Raw genomic sequence first — 20,408 nt, forward strand, 5'->3', positions numbered from 1 at the left:
TTTCTTAGCGTAAGTGATATGGCTATGAGTTGGATAATTATTAAATACTAGTATTATTTAGGGTTCATTTGTGACTGAGGACGTGGGATTTGGTTCACCTTCCACTTTTTGTTGTTATTTGTTTTAAAGTGTTTTAATTCCAACGCTGCATTATCTCACGGTAAACTACTAATATGGGATTTTATTTTGAGCAGCGTAAGATACTACTATGATCTGTGTTTTTTTTTCCGGTAAAAGTTCTACGTTACTATGATATGCCCTTGCAAAGACGTGAAAATAAGTTGGATAGTTGGTGACGGTAAAGGATACAAAAAATGGTCTCAGCAATCACACATCTACTTATATAAATAAGAATAGATAAAATAGAAATTATAGAATATGTTAAGATTTACTTATATCTATAGTTACTACGGCAGTGATGAAAATATATAATAAAAACCATTATTTTACAGAAAAGAAAAGATTAGAAAATACACAGGAAATCAATTATGACAAAGTTTTGGAGGAGATGAGATGAGATTGTTGAGTATAGCGGAGAATTGCTCACCGTGCAATCTGTATGTATATACAGAGTACTGTTGAAAAAAGTCCATTTTCTATAACGAAATGATCGTATCCTCATGTCAAAAAGAGGCAACACATGTGAAGGAAATCCATATTAGGATAAGCAAATAGTTTGGAAAGATAGGAGCAAATTACAAGGGTCTGCATGCAGTTTATATGATTGATAGTTCAATTATTTGTACTGAAGTTTTCTTTTCATGGGTCAGTTGGCTAGTAGTGACATGTTTTCGTGAGAAAGGGAAGGCCTATACATTTTAGTGGGGTTTTAGTTAAACCCATGCATTCTTGCAGATCTTTATAATTGCTGGACGGGCCCGACGACATACCTTATAGCATATGCAATGGTGTTACTCTAATTAGAGTCCTTAGCATTATTAAAACATTAATTTTTTTGGTTTTTTTTTTTTGAATAGTTAAGGACTTAATCAAAAGAATCAAGTCCATTGGTGTTACTTGAATTAGAGTCATTAGCGTTTTGTATTCATGAAGTTCAAAAAAAAAAGAGAGAGTTCATGTTTCATTGGTCAAGGAAAGAGCCAACTTTACTAGGAAATTAACTTTCAAAGAAAGAGCCAATGTTTAAGTACCGAAACTCAAAGTAATTGAAACATGATTTGATTACCAGCAGCAGCAACCATTGTTCCAGAAGGAAGCAGAAACTACACAGAACCGAGTCCTTGGTGATGTGGTTTAAGATCAAAATTACACATCAACAAGACCAGGCATGATGACAGCTTCGCCATAGTCAATCACTTTCACTCGGCTCCTATGCTTCTTAAACCAATCTTCCTCCTTCACCACCGACACAATAATCCCTCCATTCACTTCCACTGCATCTGTAACGTTCCGACAGTTATTGGGATCCACGACATAAACTCAAAAGTATATTTTGTTTACTCAACCTAAGGCCTAACGGTGAAGCGAGCTCCTCTACGAGAATGTGAATTACGGGACTGTCCCATTACAAGTGACAAGAAGGGCAAGGAGCCATGTGAAAACATACTCGACTGTGAAGCTCCCAAACAATTTATTTGGCTGATGCAACTGCTGAAGGTTATATCAAAATAAAGACAACTTCATTAGCCTCTCAGATACATGAAACTTTACAAAGCAGTAAGACTAAACACTTTACAGCAATTATATGCAATGGGAAGAAGCAATCTCAACAAATTAAGGCATGGTAAAGTTAAAGACTCTTACTTGTCATGGTGAGATTCCAATCTGGTTGGATAAAAAGAAGCTTTGACTGCAACATGAGGACGACGAATCCCCCACTGAGCAGCAACACATGAGCTTCCAAATTGATAAGAGCCATTTCACTTCCCCTGCCAGACACAAACAAGTCATTTAAAAAAAAAATAAACCTTAGCAAAAATTCTAATTTCTTTAACAACCTAACTCCAAGGAACAACACATAAAAGATTCAAGCTTTTTCAAACAACTAATAAGATTTATGCAATTTCATTTCATGAGATTTTTGACCGATAACAGAATCCAGATAAAACAGAAAAAGAGCTTCACGTTCACCATAGAAAGGACAAAACTTTATGAAGAGAAAACAAAACAAGACCACATATGAAAATTTCAACCAAAGTCAGAGTACCCTCCTGCCAATTCAACACACACAAAACACGATATCCCCAATAGCGTAGCTAAAAATCCTAAGGATTGAGTCATACGGGGAAAAAACGAAAAGGGAGAAGAGGATTTTTCGAAAAGGTTTCGATAAGGATCATGGTGGGAGATGATGGAGCGAGGAGAGATCGAGAGAGAGCGTGGGAGGAGAGATAGAGAGAGACACGTGTGTTAAGGATTGAGTCCTTCCAATCCCTCTTGAAGGATTGATCCCTACTTGAACGATTGATCCCTAGCTAATTAAGCCAAAATAATAATATTATATTGAAATAATGGTAAGGATTAAGTGTAAGGAGTCATCTAAAATCACCGTTGCAGTTGCTCTTAGTAGTTAAAACAAAACAAAACAAAAAATAAAAGGAAAGCATGGGCGTGTCACTGAAACGAAGAAGAAGATTCTCTCTGGCTTGCGCTCCCAAGGTGAAGAGATCGAGGCTTTAACCCCCCCCACCCCACCTCTGCCACATGTTATCCATTGCCTCCGAACACTCCTTACCCACCATCTCTCTTGATTCCTTCTTCTTTCTCTTCTTAACCATGAATCCAATCCCGACATTATGCTTCTCGCTGCCAGGGCTCTTACCCCTCTTCTTCTGTTTGCGAGCTGGTGCTTTAATGGCTGTCCTCTCATTTCTTGATTTCTTCTCCACTGGTATCTAATGCACTTTTTACTTGGCTTCTTGTAGCGTCTAGCACTATCTACTGCTGCAAATATGTGCATGAAATATTACCTTCTGATGCATCTGATTATGTTATTGGGAGCTGTACCTTTACTGACAAACCTTCTCCAGTATCATGATTCCAAGGTAATTGACCTTCTCTTTGTCATCATATGGCACTGACTAGTTCCACTCTTTTTTCCCAGTTTCCTCCATTGTTTTAGAATATGCCTCTATCTGTCTTACTCGGATTGCTGAAGCATTTGCATCATACCCTGTCAAGTTAGATGAATTATGCAACCACGGCCTGGTCACTCAAGCTGCGTCTCTTCTTTCCACTACCAATTCAGGACGTGGGCAAGCATCTCTCGGTATGAGTAAATTCTTTTGTGTTCTCTCTTTACCTTTCGCAAGATGACATTTTCACCATATTTGCACAGGGCTTAATCCTATTACTTTCCACCTGTGCCAGCGGGTCACCTCTTGGATCCAGGACATTACTTCTTCTGGGTATTAGTAGCATTCTTAAGGATATTCTATTGGGTTCTGCTGTCTCTGCTTATGCATCTGTATCCCCCAGCACTGAGCAGGCCTGCTGATCAGGTATTGTATTTTACTTATTGATATCACAAATTTTCTTTTGTGAATACGTTATTAAATAATGTTAGCTTTTAAAATAACTGGCATACAGTGAGATGGTTAGGGGAAACACCTACAAGTCGATCACTTGAGTTTAGGATCAACTCTCTATATCAGCTTTAGTCTCTTCATTTTTATTTGTTTGCCGTAATTTGCTTAGGTGTTTTGAATAGTGTATAGATCATAATATATGTACAGGTCTTTTGAGCTTAATTTATTTATGTGGAAGCAGATGCCTCAATTTACATATACTTGTTTTCTGGTCTTATGTTAGAGGTGGTATACAGAGAAGCGGTTCATCAATGTTCTTTTTCTGGCTTACTTGTTTTTTCTAGCCCGTGGTTCGCTGCTTCTTACACATGACGATGCGAGGTCTTTTTTTTTCAGAAATGTTTTGAGCTTTATAACTTTTGTTTTGTATCTTAGATTTTTGAGATTGTCTACCTAGCGAACGAGCTCCTCCCTCCATTGCCACAAGGCGTTATCTCCCTTCCTACTGCTGGCACAAACACTTTGGTGAAAAGTTCAGGCCAAAAAAACCCTTCTCCAAGTACCTCAGGAAAACGAGAAGATTCTCTCAAAGTTTCACCTAGACAAAATTTGCTTAGTGATCAACCTGAACTTCTGCAGCAATTTGGATTGGATCTTCTTCCAGTTTTAGTGCAGGTAATTTTTGTTGCATTTGCTACAAAAAGTAATATGCATACTATCTGTTGTATGTTTAACTATCCTTTCTTTCTCTTTTTTTCTTTCCAATAGATTCATGGTTCTAGCGTCAATGGTTCAAATACTATGGATACTTGAGTTCCATTCCCCCTTTAGATTTCATTTGGTCGTCACCCTAAATGTTAATTTTCATTTAACTATTGAGTTATAAAAGTTAGCTTCAATGTTTTTCAGTGTCTTCATCATTTGCTTCCTCTCCCATCATAAATCAGAGTCTCTTTGGCTGTAAAGTTAAAAGCAAAACATAAATTGACTAATCAAGAAACAATTGTGGTATTATGGTTGTCTTCAATTTCAGAGTTGTGGCTCTTCATTCTTTAAAACGAAAAGACTTATACCTAATAGCTAGTCACACTACGCAGAAACAAAATAGAGACGCCAACAAAAGAAACAAAAACACAAGCTATAAAATATAAATAGAAGAAAACAATTCTTTCTAATAAATTGGACCACAATACCATGTCAACACTCAACATTTCATGCTTGCTTCACAAAGTGAAATTTTATTTAGATAGATACCAACTCTTGTTTAATGATCTTGTTTTCGCTTTACCCTATCTTTTAAATCTTGATTGTTTCCCTCTCTTTCCTTTTCTTCTTCTTCTTCTTCTTCTTCATCATCGTCTTCCTCTTCAGCATCTTCTCTCTTATGTTTCTGCTCATTTCCCTGTTTCTTCTCACACTTCACTTGCACTGCCAGCGTCTTAACTATATCTTGACACTTTTTGTCTTCAAATGTCTCTCTTTCTACTACTATTGAACAACGGCTCTTTCCCAAACATTTCTGTGACAAAAAAAAACTCACTTAGTTAATCAACCAAAAATATATATCTTAAAACTCACTCAGTCAGTTAATCACCACGTTACCTTTTCCACCACTTCTTTGGACTTGGATGCAGAGCACTTTCCCATTGTGAAATTTCCACAAGTTCCTGTGGGATCTCCAAAACTTGCAAATTCTATGGATACAATCTGTTTCCCAGGTGGACACTTGATGAGTGACTTCAACCTCATATCTTTGTTTCTTGGAACTATATTAGGCCCTTGTCTCTTCCAATATTTAACGGACGCTGGATAATTCTCTTCCACAAAACTACATATCGTGTCTCTATTCACTAACACGAAATCAATAGCTTCAAGTTTCACCCCTGGTTCTTCTTCGAAAATGACAAGCATATTCTTCTCCTTTTTCTTCATGAAAGTTCTTGGTATATGATACCTGTATATAGAGTAATTAAGTTCCATCAGATAAATAGGTGTGTTTCTTTTCTCTATAGAAAGTAACAGGTCTAGAGAACATACTCGGATTGAGTTGGCTGTCCAGTAGGAGAAAGGAAAGACATCCAGTATCTGCCTATCCCAATCCCGTTCACCCAAATCAATCCTTTTCCCATTCCGTTCATCCTAATCGCAACCGTGTTCTCTCCCTCTGGTGTCTCAAAGTAAGTCTGTAAACAATAATAAATCCATTTATTTATAATAAAGGATTATTAATGTTTAGTTACAAGACAATTAATGTTTTCCAAGTTGACATGTGTGTGTTACCTTGTACCACGTAAGAGGCTTGCGTTCGCCGTTTTTCACCCATTTGACTTTCTTGGATCCTTGTTCTGTGTACACCTCTTTCTTTTCACCTTCTAAACCCGCCTTCAACATATATATATAAGTATTCATTACATCATCAAAACCAAGACGTTGTCTTTTGTCACAAATACAATACTATCATTTTGATCATGCATACACGTACGTACCAGATGTCCCCAGTGATTGTTCTCGGTTAAATCACGCTCTCCCGACTTCAAACCTTTGATGGAAGCACCACGTGGACCGGCAAACCTCTTCTCCATGTATGATCCGCTGTCCTGTATTTTTTTTTTTTTTTAACAATCCATATTTGGTGTCCCAACATCAACATGTATACTCTCTCTCAATCTTGAATAATGTTTCCTATAAATAAATACTCACAGGGAATCCGGTTAGTACACCCAAGATAGAAATGTGGTTATCTCCAGGTTTAAGTTTAACCGGTTTTTTTGAATACGAAGCTCTTCATTTCATGGCTTCCATGCTTATTCCCTACGTATTCTCCATTAACGTAAACGATAGCCGCGTGACCAAGACTCGCTACTCTCAGTATAGTCTTAACACCTTTCTTGTCTGGCAAGTCATCTTCTTTAATCTTTATGCTGTATTCATTCATTCATGGAATCAAAAGGCATGAAATAAAATAAAAAGAAAAATATGTTGCTTGTGAAAAAAGTTACCTACCTGGTGGTGTACCAAGCATAATCAGTTTTGTCCTTGGTTAAGTAATAAAGCTCCCCAGGAATCAAGGTATTACCTTCGAGTTTGGAAGGAACATTCTCACTATACATGTCAAACTTTAGACCTTTGCTGTTCTTCTCCGACTTTACAAAATTTCTCCAGCTGTGCTGGGCCACTATCTGTTTCAGAACAATTATAATACCAGTATTTCTTTAATATAGGCTGGATATTTTACCCGATAATTTGAACCCGTATCCGAACCCGAACCGAAATTCGAACAGAAGTAGGAAAATAGCCGAATGGGTATTGAATTAGGAGAGATTGGATATCTGAATCCGAACGGGTAATTCCCGAACCCGAATAGATATCCGAAGATAACCGAACATATGTATCCTTAATCCTATATTCCTAGTTTAGTTCTCTAATTTTGTTCAAAATATTTATATTGATTACGCACATGGTTGAAAATTAGATAATATACGTATAATTGCAAGAAAAGTGAATTTTACTCACTTAAAATTCTTAAAATGCATGTCAAAATTTTTGTTTTATGCATTAACAAAAGTTACATCTAAAATTTAAAAACAATAATCAAATTAGTGACTTTTATTTTATAATGTTATTTTCAAATCTATTAATCATTCAATCTATAAAAATAAAAATCAGTTAAGTGAAAGTTATATTTTTAAATACAAAAAACCATGAGAAATGAAGAATTTTTTTTTTCTTTCCAAAATCTAAATATCCGAAATCCCGACCCGAAATAACTGAAACCCGACCTAAAAATATCCGAACCCGACCTGAAATATCGAAATACCCGAACGGATTCTATACTCCTATACCAAAATACCCGAAAATCTGAAATACCCAATCCGAACCGAACGCCCACCCCATATAATATATTCTGGTTGTCCCTAATTAAAACGAACTTGGACCGGAGCTTACCTGCGCAGTGTTGTAGACGACGGTTTTACAGTCAGGTAAGATGCTGATTGAACGAGATGGTAAAACGAACTTCTGACCTTTGAATTTGACAGTATTGGGTTCTCTTGTGTTGTTGTTTGCTAAGAAAGCCGCACACACATTTGTCCCTGGCTGCTCGTAGTACCTAACCTGCACAAAACCCAAAATCAGACCGGTAAGGTCCCATGATAACCGGATAGAGAGAGATTTAATGAGGGGGGGGGGGGTGGTGTTAAGGGTAACCTGACCTCGGTGTCGGGACCAAGTTTCTTGAAACGAGGGTGACCCCACAAGAGTGCCTTCTTGCACAGTTCAAGTGCTCTGTGCACATGTTTCAGGTGACCGTATTTGGGATCCTTCTCCATACCTAACCAAAAAGAGCTTTATTGGGGGTTGGCCTTAAAGTTTTTCAGTGAGAGGGTCTGTAAAATTTACCGTATTCGTCAAGTGGGGCATGGTCGTAGTAACGAGTGGTAACGAAATGAGCCGACGTGCGTCCGAAGTTGGTTCCACCATGGTACTGCACACAGAAACAGAGGTGTCTCACTCTCACATGTATATATTTAGGTGAGGTTAACGTACGTACCATGTAGTAGTTGACATGAGATCCATTCTTAGAGAAGAATCTAGAAACTGCAAAGGCAATATCCTCCGATCTTCTATTTGTTGTAGGATCCCCAAAAACTCGAAACCTGGAGAAATATAACAGATTATATAGTTTTGAGTTGATGAGAGAGATGAACTGAAGAGCATTGCATGCATGCATGCATGAATACGTACTGAGTAGTCCAGTTCTCGGTCCAAAGGGAAGGCATATCGGGTCTTTTTGGTCCAGGGAAAGTGTCTCCGCAATGCCTTCCATTACAAGCATTAATAATATTGCCAGGAGCATTGTCTTGTTTGCACATAACCCATGGGATTCCCAGATTCATCGACTCCACCAAATTCGCTGCCCATTTTATATATCTCTCTCCATTCTCCTTGTATGCTAGCCTTACCGCATTGTACTCGTTCTCTATCTGCCATTTAATTTTATAGAGACGCTTTGAGTTTGCTCAATGTTTTTCTTAACATCACTTTTTTGCTCTATATATACCTGTCCTAAGATGATGGGACCTCCTTGTGAAGCGAACAGCTTCTCTTCTTTCAATATCCCAAGTATTTTCCTCACATATCTCTCTGTGTGCTCCTTCATTTCCACTCAATATCATCAGATTTCAGAAAAATTACTACATTAAAGCCTTTATATATGGTTAATATATTTTTACCTTGAAAGGTTCATTATATGTACGGAAGTAAACATCCGGAACCTCGCGTAGCCAAACCGGCAACCCTCTGAAAATTTAATAAATGAGTTCAAGAAAGAAAGAAAAGATTACGTATCATTTTTGGTTTGAATCCTTGTTTCACACCCGTGGTTCCATTCGGCTTGGATAAAGGGTCCAAGTCTGATAGTAACATAGAGACCTTTCTCATGGATCAGCTTGATGAACTTCACCAGATCGAACCTCCCTTTGAAATCCCACTGGAACCCATTATAACTTATCCCATTTAAGCACAATGATTTAAAAAATCAACCATAAAAATAACTAATAATTTTTTATGATAACCTTTCCTTGTTCAGGCTCGTGCACATTCCAGAAAACATAAGTTTGGATGGTGTTTAGTCTCCCAACTCTAGCTTTTTCTATTATACTGGGCCACATCTGAAACAAAAATAAATTCAGATCGATGATATAAAGTGTGCTGTTGGGCAATAGAAGACATAAATATGATTAGCTCTCTGCTTACATCTGGTGTGCTTCGAGGGTAATGAACAGAGCCAGAGTACAGAAGCTCTCTTTTTCCATTTATAATTAACGAAGTTCCATCGTATGTTACTCCTTTCTTATTCGTCTTCTTATTATTCTCATCATCATCTTTTTCTTCTTTTGCATAGCCTGCCTTTAAACAAAGCGAAATTAGAAGCAGAATCCCTATCAAATATATTGTTCTTGACTTCATTCTTATTATTTATTTTTTTAAAATCTTTTTGTTTTGTGTAATGAAGATTGAAACTCGTAATATAGGAATGCTCTCATGTTTGGAGGATTTCCATGGTTATAGAGGGAAGCTCGGAAACTTTGCTGAACAAGTCTCTCTCTCTCTCTCTCTCTCTCTCTCTCTCTCTCTCTCTCTCTCTCTCTCTCTCTCTCTCTCTCTCTCTCATTTAATTGATTACTACTGCTCTTTCTTAACTGCTAATTAATCCGCATTTTTTGGACTACTTCACTCACCAAAAAAATAGTCTTAAATAAAGTATTATTATCGCAGTATATGTGTGTGTCTCTTTATAAAGTACAGTAGTCTATTTCTAGTCCTTTTGAATTCTTATGTTTAATTTATACATATAAATTTCATTGTTCTAAGCTTTGACAATTTGAGTTAAAAAAAAAAAACTTGGAGCACAACCTCTTGTAACCACAACGATTATGCTCAACATCAGTTTTCTCCTCCTTTGAAATTTAGACATTTGCTTTTAACTCTATAATCTGGACAAAAAGCATTTGGTTTAATGACAAAATTCTCTTTCTTTAACTATCTACGAATCAAAAACCATTTAAAACCCTTGTTCAGCATGGATGGAATGGAATCGTGTAACCAGCAGGCTTAACAAGATGGATTCGCTATCCAGTTGTTCGGCTTTTGTATGTATATTTAAAACACTTTGCTGAAAAGTCACACTTACGTTTATGATAAAAAAAAGATTCAATGTCGATCGACATAGGATTGGAGCAAACAAAAAAAAAAAACGGAGTAGAAATATTACAAATTTACCATCAAAAGTGTTACGAGTAGCAAAGCAGTAAAACCAGAACAAGAAACCTACCATATGTAACATTAATATACAGAAACAATAATCAATAACAAACTGAAACGGTCCATATATCACATGAGCACACAAGCTGCTGGATTCTCATCACTAAAAGCGGTAGTGTAGCGGACCTCGGTGGAGCTAGCACGAGCTAGCTGCGAGACTCCAGGGTCATCGGCTCTTCGCACATAACCGGAGGGAGCCTTCTTGTCGTAGACTCCAGCAGCGTAAGGATGAGCCACGACGTCGTAAGGCACATAGGGCCAGAGCTCGACCTTCTTGCCGGTCCTGTGAACAGGGCCGGTCCTGGGCCAAGCCCAATGAAACATTCGCTTTGGCCCCCAAAATTTTTGAAAATTTTTATACGTAAATAGGTCATCAATTTGTAAAAAAAAAATTTTTAGGCGCCCAAATTTTTTAAATCTTTACTAAATGGTCTTGGGCCTCCAAACTTTCAGGGCCGGCCCTGCCTGTGAGCCATATGGGACACCACCTTGTTGGGATCGACGTAGCCGACCACAGTGACTTTGTGAGCTTTGGGCTCCAGCGAGACAGAGGATACACCCTTCATTCCTTCCACGGACCGCCGCACTTTACGCTCGCAGCCTTCGCAGTCCATCGTCACTTTGATCTCCACCGTCTATCCTCATCATTCATTAATTAATTAGTTAATTTAGGATGTGAACAACACGAGAAACAAAAAATATCTAAGAAATATAGTAAGAGTTAATAAATTCATGTGATTTCTACGAGTTTATTTGTATTTTTAAGGAAAAATAAATAAAAAGAAATAACAATATATTCCGACAGCGAATATAATAAAAGTACAACGTATCCCGGTGTAAAATCTATGGCTGCAACTTATTTCCAGATTAATAAAAACGAATCTATTTGGTCGGAGTTATAAACAATTAACTCAAAACAAAAAAAAACAGAAATTGAGTGTCCTAGAGAATTCACAATAGTTATAACAACAATAATAATGGAAAGCATAGTGAAGACTGATAGAGCTGTAATCAAGGAGGAGATCTACAAAAAGTAACAGTCACATCTCGGGACTCAAACTTTGTTTCACATCGAATCTAGTTTATAGAATAGATTGAGAAAAGAAAGGAGGTGTGGGGGATACCTGCAACTGTCTGCGCTTTTTAATCTTGTGTCCATGAGAGCAATCAAACATTTCAGAGACATGATCCAGAACACCCATATTTTCTTTTTAACAAAACTAGAAAAAAAACCTGAGAGATATCAAAGGAAGAAGACTTTTAGAAGGAAAACTTTAGGGAGAAGGAAGGAGAGAGTCTAAATGAGATGCACACAGCACAGTGATGGGGAGGAATTAAATGATAGCAATGAAATGAGGGGAGGGGGAAGGAAGGAATATAAAGACAATAATTAGTAAAATACTACTCACTAAAAGTTGTTTAAAAAAAAAAAAAGAAATGAAAAGAAGGGATGATGGGTGTCCTTTCTCTCCTGGTCCACAATGCAGTCGACGTAATGGGAAACAGAGTAATTGTTATATTTTTGGATTAACCGATGATGACTCGCAACAACTCACACCGACAACGTAACCGACCATGACCAGTCTTTGTTTATTTGGTCTCAATCGACTATTGGGCCTCTAATGGATCCTTATTAGGTCCACTTTTGCAAAGGCCCAAAGCATAGGATAATTAATGAAAATCCATCCAAGCCCAACTGACGCGATTGAACAACTCTTCTGGCAACAGACCGCGTCGGGATTCTCCAAAACAATCTCGGAGAAAGATGATCGTCTGCGTCGCCGTCGTCGGCCACCAGGTTTTTCCATTTTGCTTTGATTTGATATTGATCCAGATCTGATTCGATCCGATCCGATTCGATCCTTTCTCACTCTGCGTCCATTTTCTTATAATTTGGAACAGAACAATCCGCTTTACATTCAGAGCTTTACGGAAGCTGAAGATGCGCTAAAGCTCCACCACATCGTCCACTGCTCCCTCGATGTCATAGATGAGCGAGGTTCTTCTTCTATCTATCTATCTGAAATGAAATTCACTTTGATTGATTGTTGTTATTGAATTCCAATTTTTTTTTTGTTGTTGCTAACAGTGAACAATCCGAGCAAGTCAGGAACGACAATGAACGAGGCATTTCTAGGTCTGCTATACCCAGCACTCAACTACAAAGTGTAAGTAAGTTTAGATTCCTTTTTTTTTGTTTTTTCACTCAACATCCTTTCTCATTGCCCAAAACTCTATTAGGTATGGTTACTTGACTAACACAAAAGTGAAGTTCATCATGGTCACTTCTGATTTGGATGTCCGAGACACCGATGTCCGAAGTGTATGCTTTTTATCTTCCAAAATTTGGTGAATTCTTTTTTGTTTTCCTCTTATTTCTCTTGTGCACTTACAGTTCTTCAGGAAGTTCCATGCCGCATACGTCGATGCCGTCTCAAACCCTTTCCATGTTCCTGGCAAAAAGATCACTTCCCGAACCTTCTCCGAATCCGTTACCAACATTGTTAGCTCTTACTCTTTCAACTGATTGTTTTATATATATGTCTTTGTTTCATTGAAATAAATGTCTTCTCTTTTCTATTTCTGAAATGGGAACCTTGCCTTGCGACTTTATTAGTTATTGCGAGTATTATTCTATTTGAAAATGGATATAAACAAAACACACAGTTATCTTTACTCTTGAAAGCTCCAGCATTCTGCTTGCTCATGTGGGGACGAGGCTTCCGCAGTCGAAATGAGACTTTTTCAGCAGCAACCAAGAAAGGAAAGAGGACAAGAACTTGTCTCTCAACAGGTTCATCCACTTCCCTGTGCTCTGCTGTATGAATCCTACTGTATATGACGTTGTTATCAGATCTATGCTTCTCCATTTCCTTTCTCCTGCGTACTTCTTCAGACCTTGTTCAATCCGCTTATATCTCTCCCCTTCATCCTCTGTTTCACCTTTAGCTTTTATAGCTTCACCGAGACAACGAGCCAGGATAACTCCATCCTCCATGGCTGAGCAACCGCCCTGTCCTATATCTGGAGTCATTGGGTGAAGTGCATCCCCTGCAACGCATACGTTGTCCTTTGCGATGTTTGCCCATAAGAGTTCCCATGGGGGTCGGTACTTGAGTCGAGACATCACCATGCTATCAAGATCGGTGGTCTCCACCACACTCTTAATGTTTTCAGGCAAGTCTTTGATCTTGTTCAGCACAAATTCTTTGATGTTTTCGGGACTTGTCTCCTCATCTAACCAAGCGCAAGGAAAAGAGTCAGTGACAGCAGAGGAGGATATCAGGAAGAGTTCGGTTTACCTAATTCAATACCAGTGTGGGTTAGGAACCAGTAGACAGTGTTGTGGTCACAGGGGATAAAACCCGAGCGAACACCGTTGCCATAAAACTGGAAGAACTTTTTCCCAAATCCATGGCCTTGTGGAAAATGTGTGAGCCCTCGGATTGCTAACCGGGAAGTTGTAGCCGGATTCTTGAAGCCTAGCCACTTACCAACCACTGACTTCACACCATCACACCCTACCAAAACCTGAAGAATGTGGTTCAGAAACCCCACATTTTCACAACAGGACCAGCCTGTCCTTGGATTATTTACAGAGAGGACAAGTGTACCTTGGTTTTGAGAATAGTGCCATCAGAGAGATGAACCATCTTGTAGTATCCAGACAATTCGATATGAACAACCTTAGACGAAAACCTTATGGTCCCTTGAGGCAACTCATCCGCTAGAGCCTCTAACAGGACCTTCCTCTGTACGCATCGAGACTCGTATTCTCTGACAAAACAATTAAACAGGTTTTAAAGTTTTCTTCCTTTTTTTCAACAAAAAAATAGCATTCATATATTTTGTGAAGAAGAAGGAAGAAAGATACTCGGATTTTGGAAAGAGCATTTCCTTGGAAGGATTTCCTGGGGAGATGTGTCCCACCACCCATCTGCATGCATCAAGATTCAAGAAGAAGAAGATCAAAGATAAAGTTGTCTAGTCACAGAGTTGATATGAACAATACTGTTAGCCTGACGATAGATACCCTTGAAGGAGATCATGGAGATCACGAACATGCTGAGAAACGCCGAGAGCTTCCATAGCCTTCCAAGCGTTGAACCAAGTAGTAAATGCGAATCCTGTGGCTCTCAGCTTATCTGAAGATTCCAGCACCATGCTTCTAATCCCAAGCCTGTGTGACACCACTTTGATTAACGTTACTCTGCTTCTAACTAACTCAAAGGAAGGAAGAGCTACTTTCACAAACACAAACCTATGGAGTCCAACGGCGGTTGAAAGGCCGGAGATTCCGGCGCCAACGATGACAATATCTAGGGTGCCAAGTACTTCCATGGTGCGCTGATTGATGATCTTAGGAAGCTCGGCGTTTATTCCCCTGTTGTTTATATTTTTATATACAAGATTGTGGAGGAAGATGGCAAGTCAAACAAAGGCACCCAGTTCTAGGCAGGCGGCTATACAATAATTAAAATCGAATTTTAATACTCTATTAAATTATTATTATTATGAAGAAGAGCCCTACTTATTCGTAGTAGTGAAAGGAGGAGACAAGCGCGTATTATAAAAGGAAACCATCACATTATTTCTCTAAACTTTATTACAGACAAATGCAAGTAGCTGCTAGCTGCTTATTTGAAGAAATTGATTTAAGAAAGAAAGAAAGAAAGAAAGAACAAGTCAAAACGTGTAAGGAGGGTCAAAGTAGAAGCTGACGAGAAGTCTAGAGTTCTTGTAAGGCTTTCCTGCTCGATCATGAAGCCGGACGGCTCTGATTCCGGACTTGAGTTCCGGGAGTGGAAGACATGTCTGTCCTGCGAAATCATTGTGGGTGTCATTGTCGTAATCTTGGACTCTGAACCACACAAGTGCCAATTCTGGTACAGAGAGCTGAAACAGGAACTCTTGCTTCCATATAGGAAACCACTGATCAACTGCTGTCTCGGTTCTGTAAGAGACCGTGTCCCTGGGAACTCCTGCAATTCCAATCTTGACGAAGAAATCAGGAGGAGAGTACTGATCGAAGTGTGTCTGAGGGAAATCCAAATCCCACCCTTCCCCTGTGAAGATTTTCACCTTAAGAGTGGTCTTGATGGGAAGCCTTTTGCATGGGTCAAAGAGTCTCTGCGCGTCTAGCAAAATGCGAGGCTTTTTAACGTAGCCACATCCACCATTGGCTTTGAACATTCCTTGCATTGTCCATAGTTGCTTCCCATGTCCCTTTTCAACCCATTTTTTAAAAAATATTTATATTATTAAAACAAGATCTGCACCATTCCATGAATGAACAGAGCTCTACTTACTTGCATGTTAAAAGCAACCATTTGAGCACCGTGTGTCCATCCTACATGAGGGTCGTAATTTGATGAGTCCACCCTTGTTCCCTTTGGATATATCCTCACTAGATTCCTCTGTGTAAACCTGTTCAATGCTTCAATACGTTTTGTTCATCACATCTCACTCTATATATATATATATATATAATTTTATTTACCTTACAACATCGCTTCCTCTGGTTCTAACCACATTCTCTACCCACTGCTCATTCACGCTTATCCTTCGAGGCTTCTCTGGATCATCTCTCAAGCAATCCTCCAAACCACTTTTGCAATTTCCAGCGTGAATCGCTATCAAGTCTCTATATCCAACAGCTTCACTCTCTTCGTCTTCTTCATCTTCTTCAGGAATCTTGTTTTCTCCTCTCCATGACATATTAGTAGTGCCCTATGACAACGAAGAAACGCTGAGAATGTTTACAAAGTCAATTCAAAATATTTGCGTCATATGATCAGTTCTTACGCTCCAGGAAGTGGCTCTATCTACTGGAGTTCTTCTTGAGGACTGAATAGCTTGGCTCTCAAGATACTCCTTTGGAGGCTTTGTAGAAATAAGAATCTTCTTCTTAAGCTCTTCTGGTGATGGAAAGTTCTTACAACTCTCTGAGTCAGAACGAAACAGCATCCCTCTGAATGTTCTAGTTAACATCTACAACAACACATTACCCAAATAAAATAAAATAAAAATCAGTTAAAACTTGTAAAGCTCCTCTGTTCTGAGCAAAGGAGAAGAAGATACGTCTCACCTTAGCAACTTTCCCTTGAAGATTGGGTGGCAAATGATCTTCGAGAGTGACTATGACTGGATAATCAGACACATAAAACGCATTTTCCTTTATGGCGTTGAGACATTTCTGCAAATCCTCATGCGAGGTAAGCGTCCTGATGATGAGCACCAAAAACATATATATATATATATATATCAACTCTTTTTAAAGAAAATAATTTTTTTTTTTGAATAGCATAATAATAGTGTGTTAGTGGGGTACCAACCCGCCATGACGAACTTCAGCAGCGTTTCCAGAAGGATTAGGCCATAAATCAAGCTCGATCACTTTTACACCTTTTCTCAGAGACTGCACGATCGGCTCTACGCTGCTTCTGCTGTTCACTTGATTCCCAGTCAAGTAAGAGTTGTGTCCCGTGTACACAAAGTAATGCGCTAACGGGGCCTTCATATCATGATGCACCTTTTTTTTTAAAAAAAGTAACCCACAAGTACTGTCAGTTAATTAATGTGTTGTGAAAGAAAAGTAAATGATGAACATCTTTAATCTTTTACGTACCTGGCGAGACAAGGGAAGAGGAGAGTTTGTATCGCTAAAGAGGTAGCGATAGAAGGCGTTTAGATGAACAAAACCATGTATATGGAAAACGTTGTGGTGTTTAACGCTGTTGAAGATACCCTGCACGTAGTCCATCCCTGCGTGCCCTTCTCCTTGGACTTCACTCACAAACCTTAAAAGGTCATCCGAAGACATCTTGCCGTTTCTTGAGTAAGCTTCGAAGAGTCTCTTGATGCTTCCTGGTGGCTGCCTCGTTTTCTCCTTGAAGCTCCTGCTACAACAGAAGCACACTTTGAAAGTCTCCGACATTTTTATTATATCTTCTTCTTCTTACTAGCTATACTTCTTACTTGTTCAGCAACATAGACACATATATATATACGAATATTATGATAGGCACTGATTTAAAAGTGATAAAAAGGAATATATGCTCGTATCAATTATCATCTCTTCAAAGGAACGTGTCTCGCTATTCGCATTAATTAATTACTACTATCATTCTTAAAAGTAATGTTATTCGTGGTTATGAAAACCTTATTATATTCATGCATGGGTCGGATGAATAATATTTAAAAACCGGCTCTTAGTTTTTTTAGTTAAAAATTAAAAGACGATTTCTTATATACCGATAAGAATCTCACTCTAAGAACCCCCGTTAGAGGATGATTAACCCGGTCTCTTAGCGGAGTTCTTAACTCACAATTTGATTAAAAAAAAATTCTTTTTTTTATTACATTTTTCGGATAAGAGACGACTTTTATATTTCTTATTTAAGGAACGATTTTTACGTTTTCTTAGTTAAAATCTAAGAACCATTTTTTAGCTGAAACTAAAAACCCAAGTTAAGAGACCGGGGTTAATGATAGATGTTAAGGCTCTTGTAATTACGTCTTCTAATTTAGATGGGCATATATACTGCCAGCCTAGCTTTTTCGAGGTGCGAATAAAAAGAGAGCACTACCAGAAGCATCAAATATATTCTACACAAATCATTTTTTTTCAGATGTGTTTGAAAAAAAGAAAATATACGTACATCGATTAATTTATGTGAGAAATTAACTAAATGACTTCCCATTATTATCGTTCATTTGTCTCTCTGTATACGTACATCGCTTAATTTTCTCTTGGCTATATAAGTTCACATGCAGAGAGCATCGGCCAAGGGATTATTCACAATCTAAGTACTTGTGCTCTCGCATCATTCATTTGTTGACGGGGTGAGGTAGCCCGCTTGGTTAGGACATTGGGAGCCAATTGTCATGCTCACGGGTTCGACGTTAGGCGGAGGCGAACTGCCCATCCATATCACCCACACGGATATGGGTCTATGCTTTAGGGCCCATTTGAATACCCGGAGAGAGGGTATATCCGTGGACTGCACCTCTCTTTGGGGATTAGTCTGGGCCTCTCCGAGAATCTGGGATACCCCAGATTATAAAAAAAAAAAAAAAAATCATTCATTTGTTGGCTAAGAAATGGCTTATTTATCCCATTTTAGATTCTGAAATTTGCAATGCAGCTAGTATAGCTCCATCATGGATCTCCATTTATCATCTACCTCTCTTAATTAGTTCACACGAAACCATATATCGAATAAGTTGCACATAAGTTATAGATTTAGAAACAAAATGTTCAATTTCATTAAAATAGGTTTTGTTTGCTTTTACTTTTCTTTTGCTGAAGTTTTTATAGTTGCTTGTTCTACTTCTATTATTGGCACTACAAAGGTATAAATAACTAGAAAGAGTCGATGGGGGCAAAATTTAGAGGCACATATATTAATAATAAGAATTAAATAATGTTAGGTAAAGTGACATATCTCACTTTATCCCAATCCCTTTCGTGTCCCAATATACATTAATAAAAATTTAGAATTTCGTTAGAAAATTTAGAACAACAATAAAAAATATAAGTTTCAGTACATAGAGCGTTTAACATAAAATTCAATATTTTCGAATAGGTTAATACATAGATTTTGGAAAATTTTAAAAAAATATAAAAATATTGCTTTAATGCATAGTTGCCTCTTGTACTAATATATGATGATGGTCAAAGAAGTTTGGAACCTTTGTTGTCTCCATTTATCTAAAGAATAGCGATTTTATAAGGGTTAGTCCACTAATTTAGGGATTATATGAAATTTGCTAAATTAATTAATAAAAAATTAGAAAGATGTCCATGTATCATGAAAGAGAGTTTGAAATACATTAATACAAATGTAGAATGTGGTTAGAAATTTTAAAACAACACTAACAAGTATAAGCTTCAGTATATAAAGCGTTTAACGTAAAACTCAATATATTCATAGCTATTTATACATAAATTTGGTTAAAAATTCAAAAAATATGAAAATATTTTTTAATGGATAGTTTCATCATGCACTAACATGTAATGCTGTTGAAAAAGGTTTGAAACATTTGTTGTCTCTGTTTCCCAAGAGAATAACGATTTTATAGTGGTTATTCCACTGATTTAGATAATATTATATATGAAATTTTACTAATTAATTGATAAAAAAATATAACGATTACCATATACCTTGAAAGAGAGTTTAACATACATTAATAAAAAATTAGAATGTCGTTAGAAAATTTAGAACAAAAATAAAAAAGTATAAGTTTCAGTATATAGAGCGTTTAACGTAGAACTCAATATCTTCGTACGGGTTAACACATAGATTTTGAGAAAAATTCAAAAAATATAACAATATTGCTTTAATGCATAGTTTCCTCATGTACTAATATATGATGATGGTCAAAGAAGTTTGAAATCTTTGTTGTCTCCATTTCTCTAGAGAATAACGATTTTATAATGGTTAGTCCACTAATTTAGGGAGTATATGAAGTTTCACTAAATTAATTTATAAAAAAAAATTGCACGATGCTCATGTACCATGAAAGAGAGTTTAGCATACATTAATACAAATGTAGAATGTGGTTATAAATTTTAAAACAACACTAAAGATTATATGCTTCTATATATAAAACATTTACCAAAATTCAATATCTTTGTAGGGGTTAAACACATAAATTTTGAGAAAATTTCAAAAAATATGACAATATTGTTTTAATGCATAGTTGCATCCTGAACTAGCATATGATGATGTTGAAAGAAGTTTGGAGCCTTTGTTGTCTTCTATTTAAAGAAAATAACGATTTTATAGTGGTTATTTCACCGATTTAGGGAGTATTATGAAGTTTTACTATATTAATTGATAAAAAATTATAAGGATTCCCATAAACCATGAAAGAGAATTTAACATACATTAATACAAATTTAGAATGTGGTTAGAAATTTTAAAACAACACTAAAAAGTTTGGGCTTCAGTATATAAAGCGTTTAACGTAAAACTCAATATTCCGTATAGGTTTATACATAGATTTGAAAAAATATAACAATATTATTTTAATACATAGTTGCATCCTAAACTAACATATGATGATGGTCAAAGAGGCTTGGAACCTTTGTTG

The 20,408-nt window shown here is 37.3% G+C and overlaps 5 protein-coding genes and 1 pseudogene across 12 annotated transcripts; 2 read left to right on the forward strand and 4 right to left on the reverse strand.

The window, feature by feature from the left end:
• Window positions 1-2,457: 2,457 nt before the first annotated feature.
• LOC106409673 (E3 ubiquitin-protein ligase UPL3-like) lies at window positions 2,458-4,374 on the forward strand. Of its 7 annotated transcripts, none has more exons than XR_002659843.2 (6): window positions 2,469-2,806; window positions 2,886-3,005; window positions 3,146-3,229; window positions 3,299-3,461; window positions 3,772-4,163; window positions 4,257-4,374. XR_002659843.2 is itself a non-coding variant. In XM_013850256.3 (6 exons), exons 2-6 carry the CDS (start codon window positions 2,913-2,915, stop codon window positions 4,299-4,301), a joined length of 597 nt encoding a protein of 198 aa, XP_013705710.1. In that variant the 5' UTR covers window positions 2,472-2,806; window positions 2,886-2,912; the 3' UTR covers window positions 4,302-4,374. The 7 variants fall into 7 exon arrangements, 2 of the variants coding, with proteins under 2 accessions (XP_022561502.1, XP_013705710.1); XR_002659844.2 differs by having other exon boundaries at window positions 2,472-2,806; window positions 3,142-3,229; window positions 3,924-4,163; XR_002659845.2 differs by having other exon boundaries at window positions 2,472-2,806; window positions 3,331-3,461; window positions 3,924-4,163.
• A 98-nt stretch (window positions 4,375-4,472) lies between these two features.
• On the reverse strand, window positions 4,473-9,504 carry LOC106409655 (annotated as a pseudogene).
• Window positions 9,505-10,234: 730 nt separating this feature from the next.
• On the reverse strand, window positions 10,235-11,747 carry LOC106407592 (heavy metal-associated isoprenylated plant protein 26-like). The gene is made up of 3 exons (XM_013848468.3): window positions 11,435-11,747; window positions 10,776-10,945; window positions 10,235-10,593 (listed from the first exon to the last, which is right to left on the reverse strand). Exons 1-3 carry the CDS (start codon window positions 11,510-11,512, stop codon window positions 10,380-10,382), a joined length of 462 nt encoding a protein of 153 aa, XP_013703922.1. The 5' UTR covers window positions 11,513-11,747; the 3' UTR covers window positions 10,235-10,379.
• Window positions 11,748-11,961: 214 nt separating this feature from the next.
• LOC106411105 (trafficking protein particle complex subunit 2-like protein) lies at window positions 11,962-12,923 on the forward strand. The gene is made up of 5 exons (XM_013851790.3): window positions 11,962-12,108; window positions 12,213-12,309; window positions 12,400-12,478; window positions 12,552-12,633; window positions 12,706-12,923. The coding sequence occupies exons 1-5, from the start codon at window positions 12,076-12,078 to the stop codon at window positions 12,835-12,837; spliced, it is 423 nt and encodes a 140-aa protein (XP_013707244.1). The 5' UTR covers window positions 11,962-12,075; the 3' UTR covers window positions 12,838-12,923.
• LOC106411104 (monooxygenase 2) lies at window positions 12,891-14,753 on the reverse strand. 2 transcript variants are annotated; one of them, XM_013851789.3, is made up of 6 exons: window positions 14,572-14,753; window positions 14,344-14,490; window positions 14,185-14,247; window positions 13,925-14,087; window positions 13,625-13,841; window positions 12,891-13,547 (listed from the first exon to the last, which is right to left on the reverse strand). In XM_013851789.3, exons 1-6 carry the CDS (start codon window positions 14,649-14,651, stop codon window positions 13,015-13,017), a joined length of 1,203 nt encoding a protein of 400 aa, XP_013707243.1. In that variant the 5' UTR covers window positions 14,652-14,753; the 3' UTR covers window positions 12,891-13,014. The 2 variants fall into 2 exon arrangements, with proteins under 2 accessions (XP_013707243.1, XP_013707242.1); XM_013851788.3 differs by having other exon boundaries at window positions 13,613-13,841.
• Window positions 14,754-14,860: 107 nt separating this feature from the next.
• On the reverse strand, window positions 14,861-17,296 carry LOC106411102 (phosphoinositide phospholipase C 3). Its single transcript, XM_013851787.3, has 7 exons — window positions 16,939-17,296; window positions 16,646-16,842; window positions 16,399-16,534; window positions 16,116-16,301; window positions 15,811-16,040; window positions 15,620-15,737; window positions 14,861-15,536 (listed from the first exon to the last, which is right to left on the reverse strand). Exons 1-7 carry the CDS (start codon window positions 17,245-17,247, stop codon window positions 14,997-14,999), a joined length of 1,716 nt encoding a protein of 571 aa, XP_013707241.1. The 5' UTR covers window positions 17,248-17,296; the 3' UTR covers window positions 14,861-14,996.
• Window positions 17,297-20,408: the final 3,112 nt, after the last annotated feature.

This window comes from Brassica napus, chromosome C7 (assembly GCF_020379485.1).
Source record: "Brassica napus cultivar Da-Ae chromosome C7, Da-Ae, whole genome shotgun sequence".
NCBI classification, from domain to species: domain Eukaryota; kingdom Viridiplantae; phylum Streptophyta; class Magnoliopsida; order Brassicales; family Brassicaceae; genus Brassica; species Brassica napus.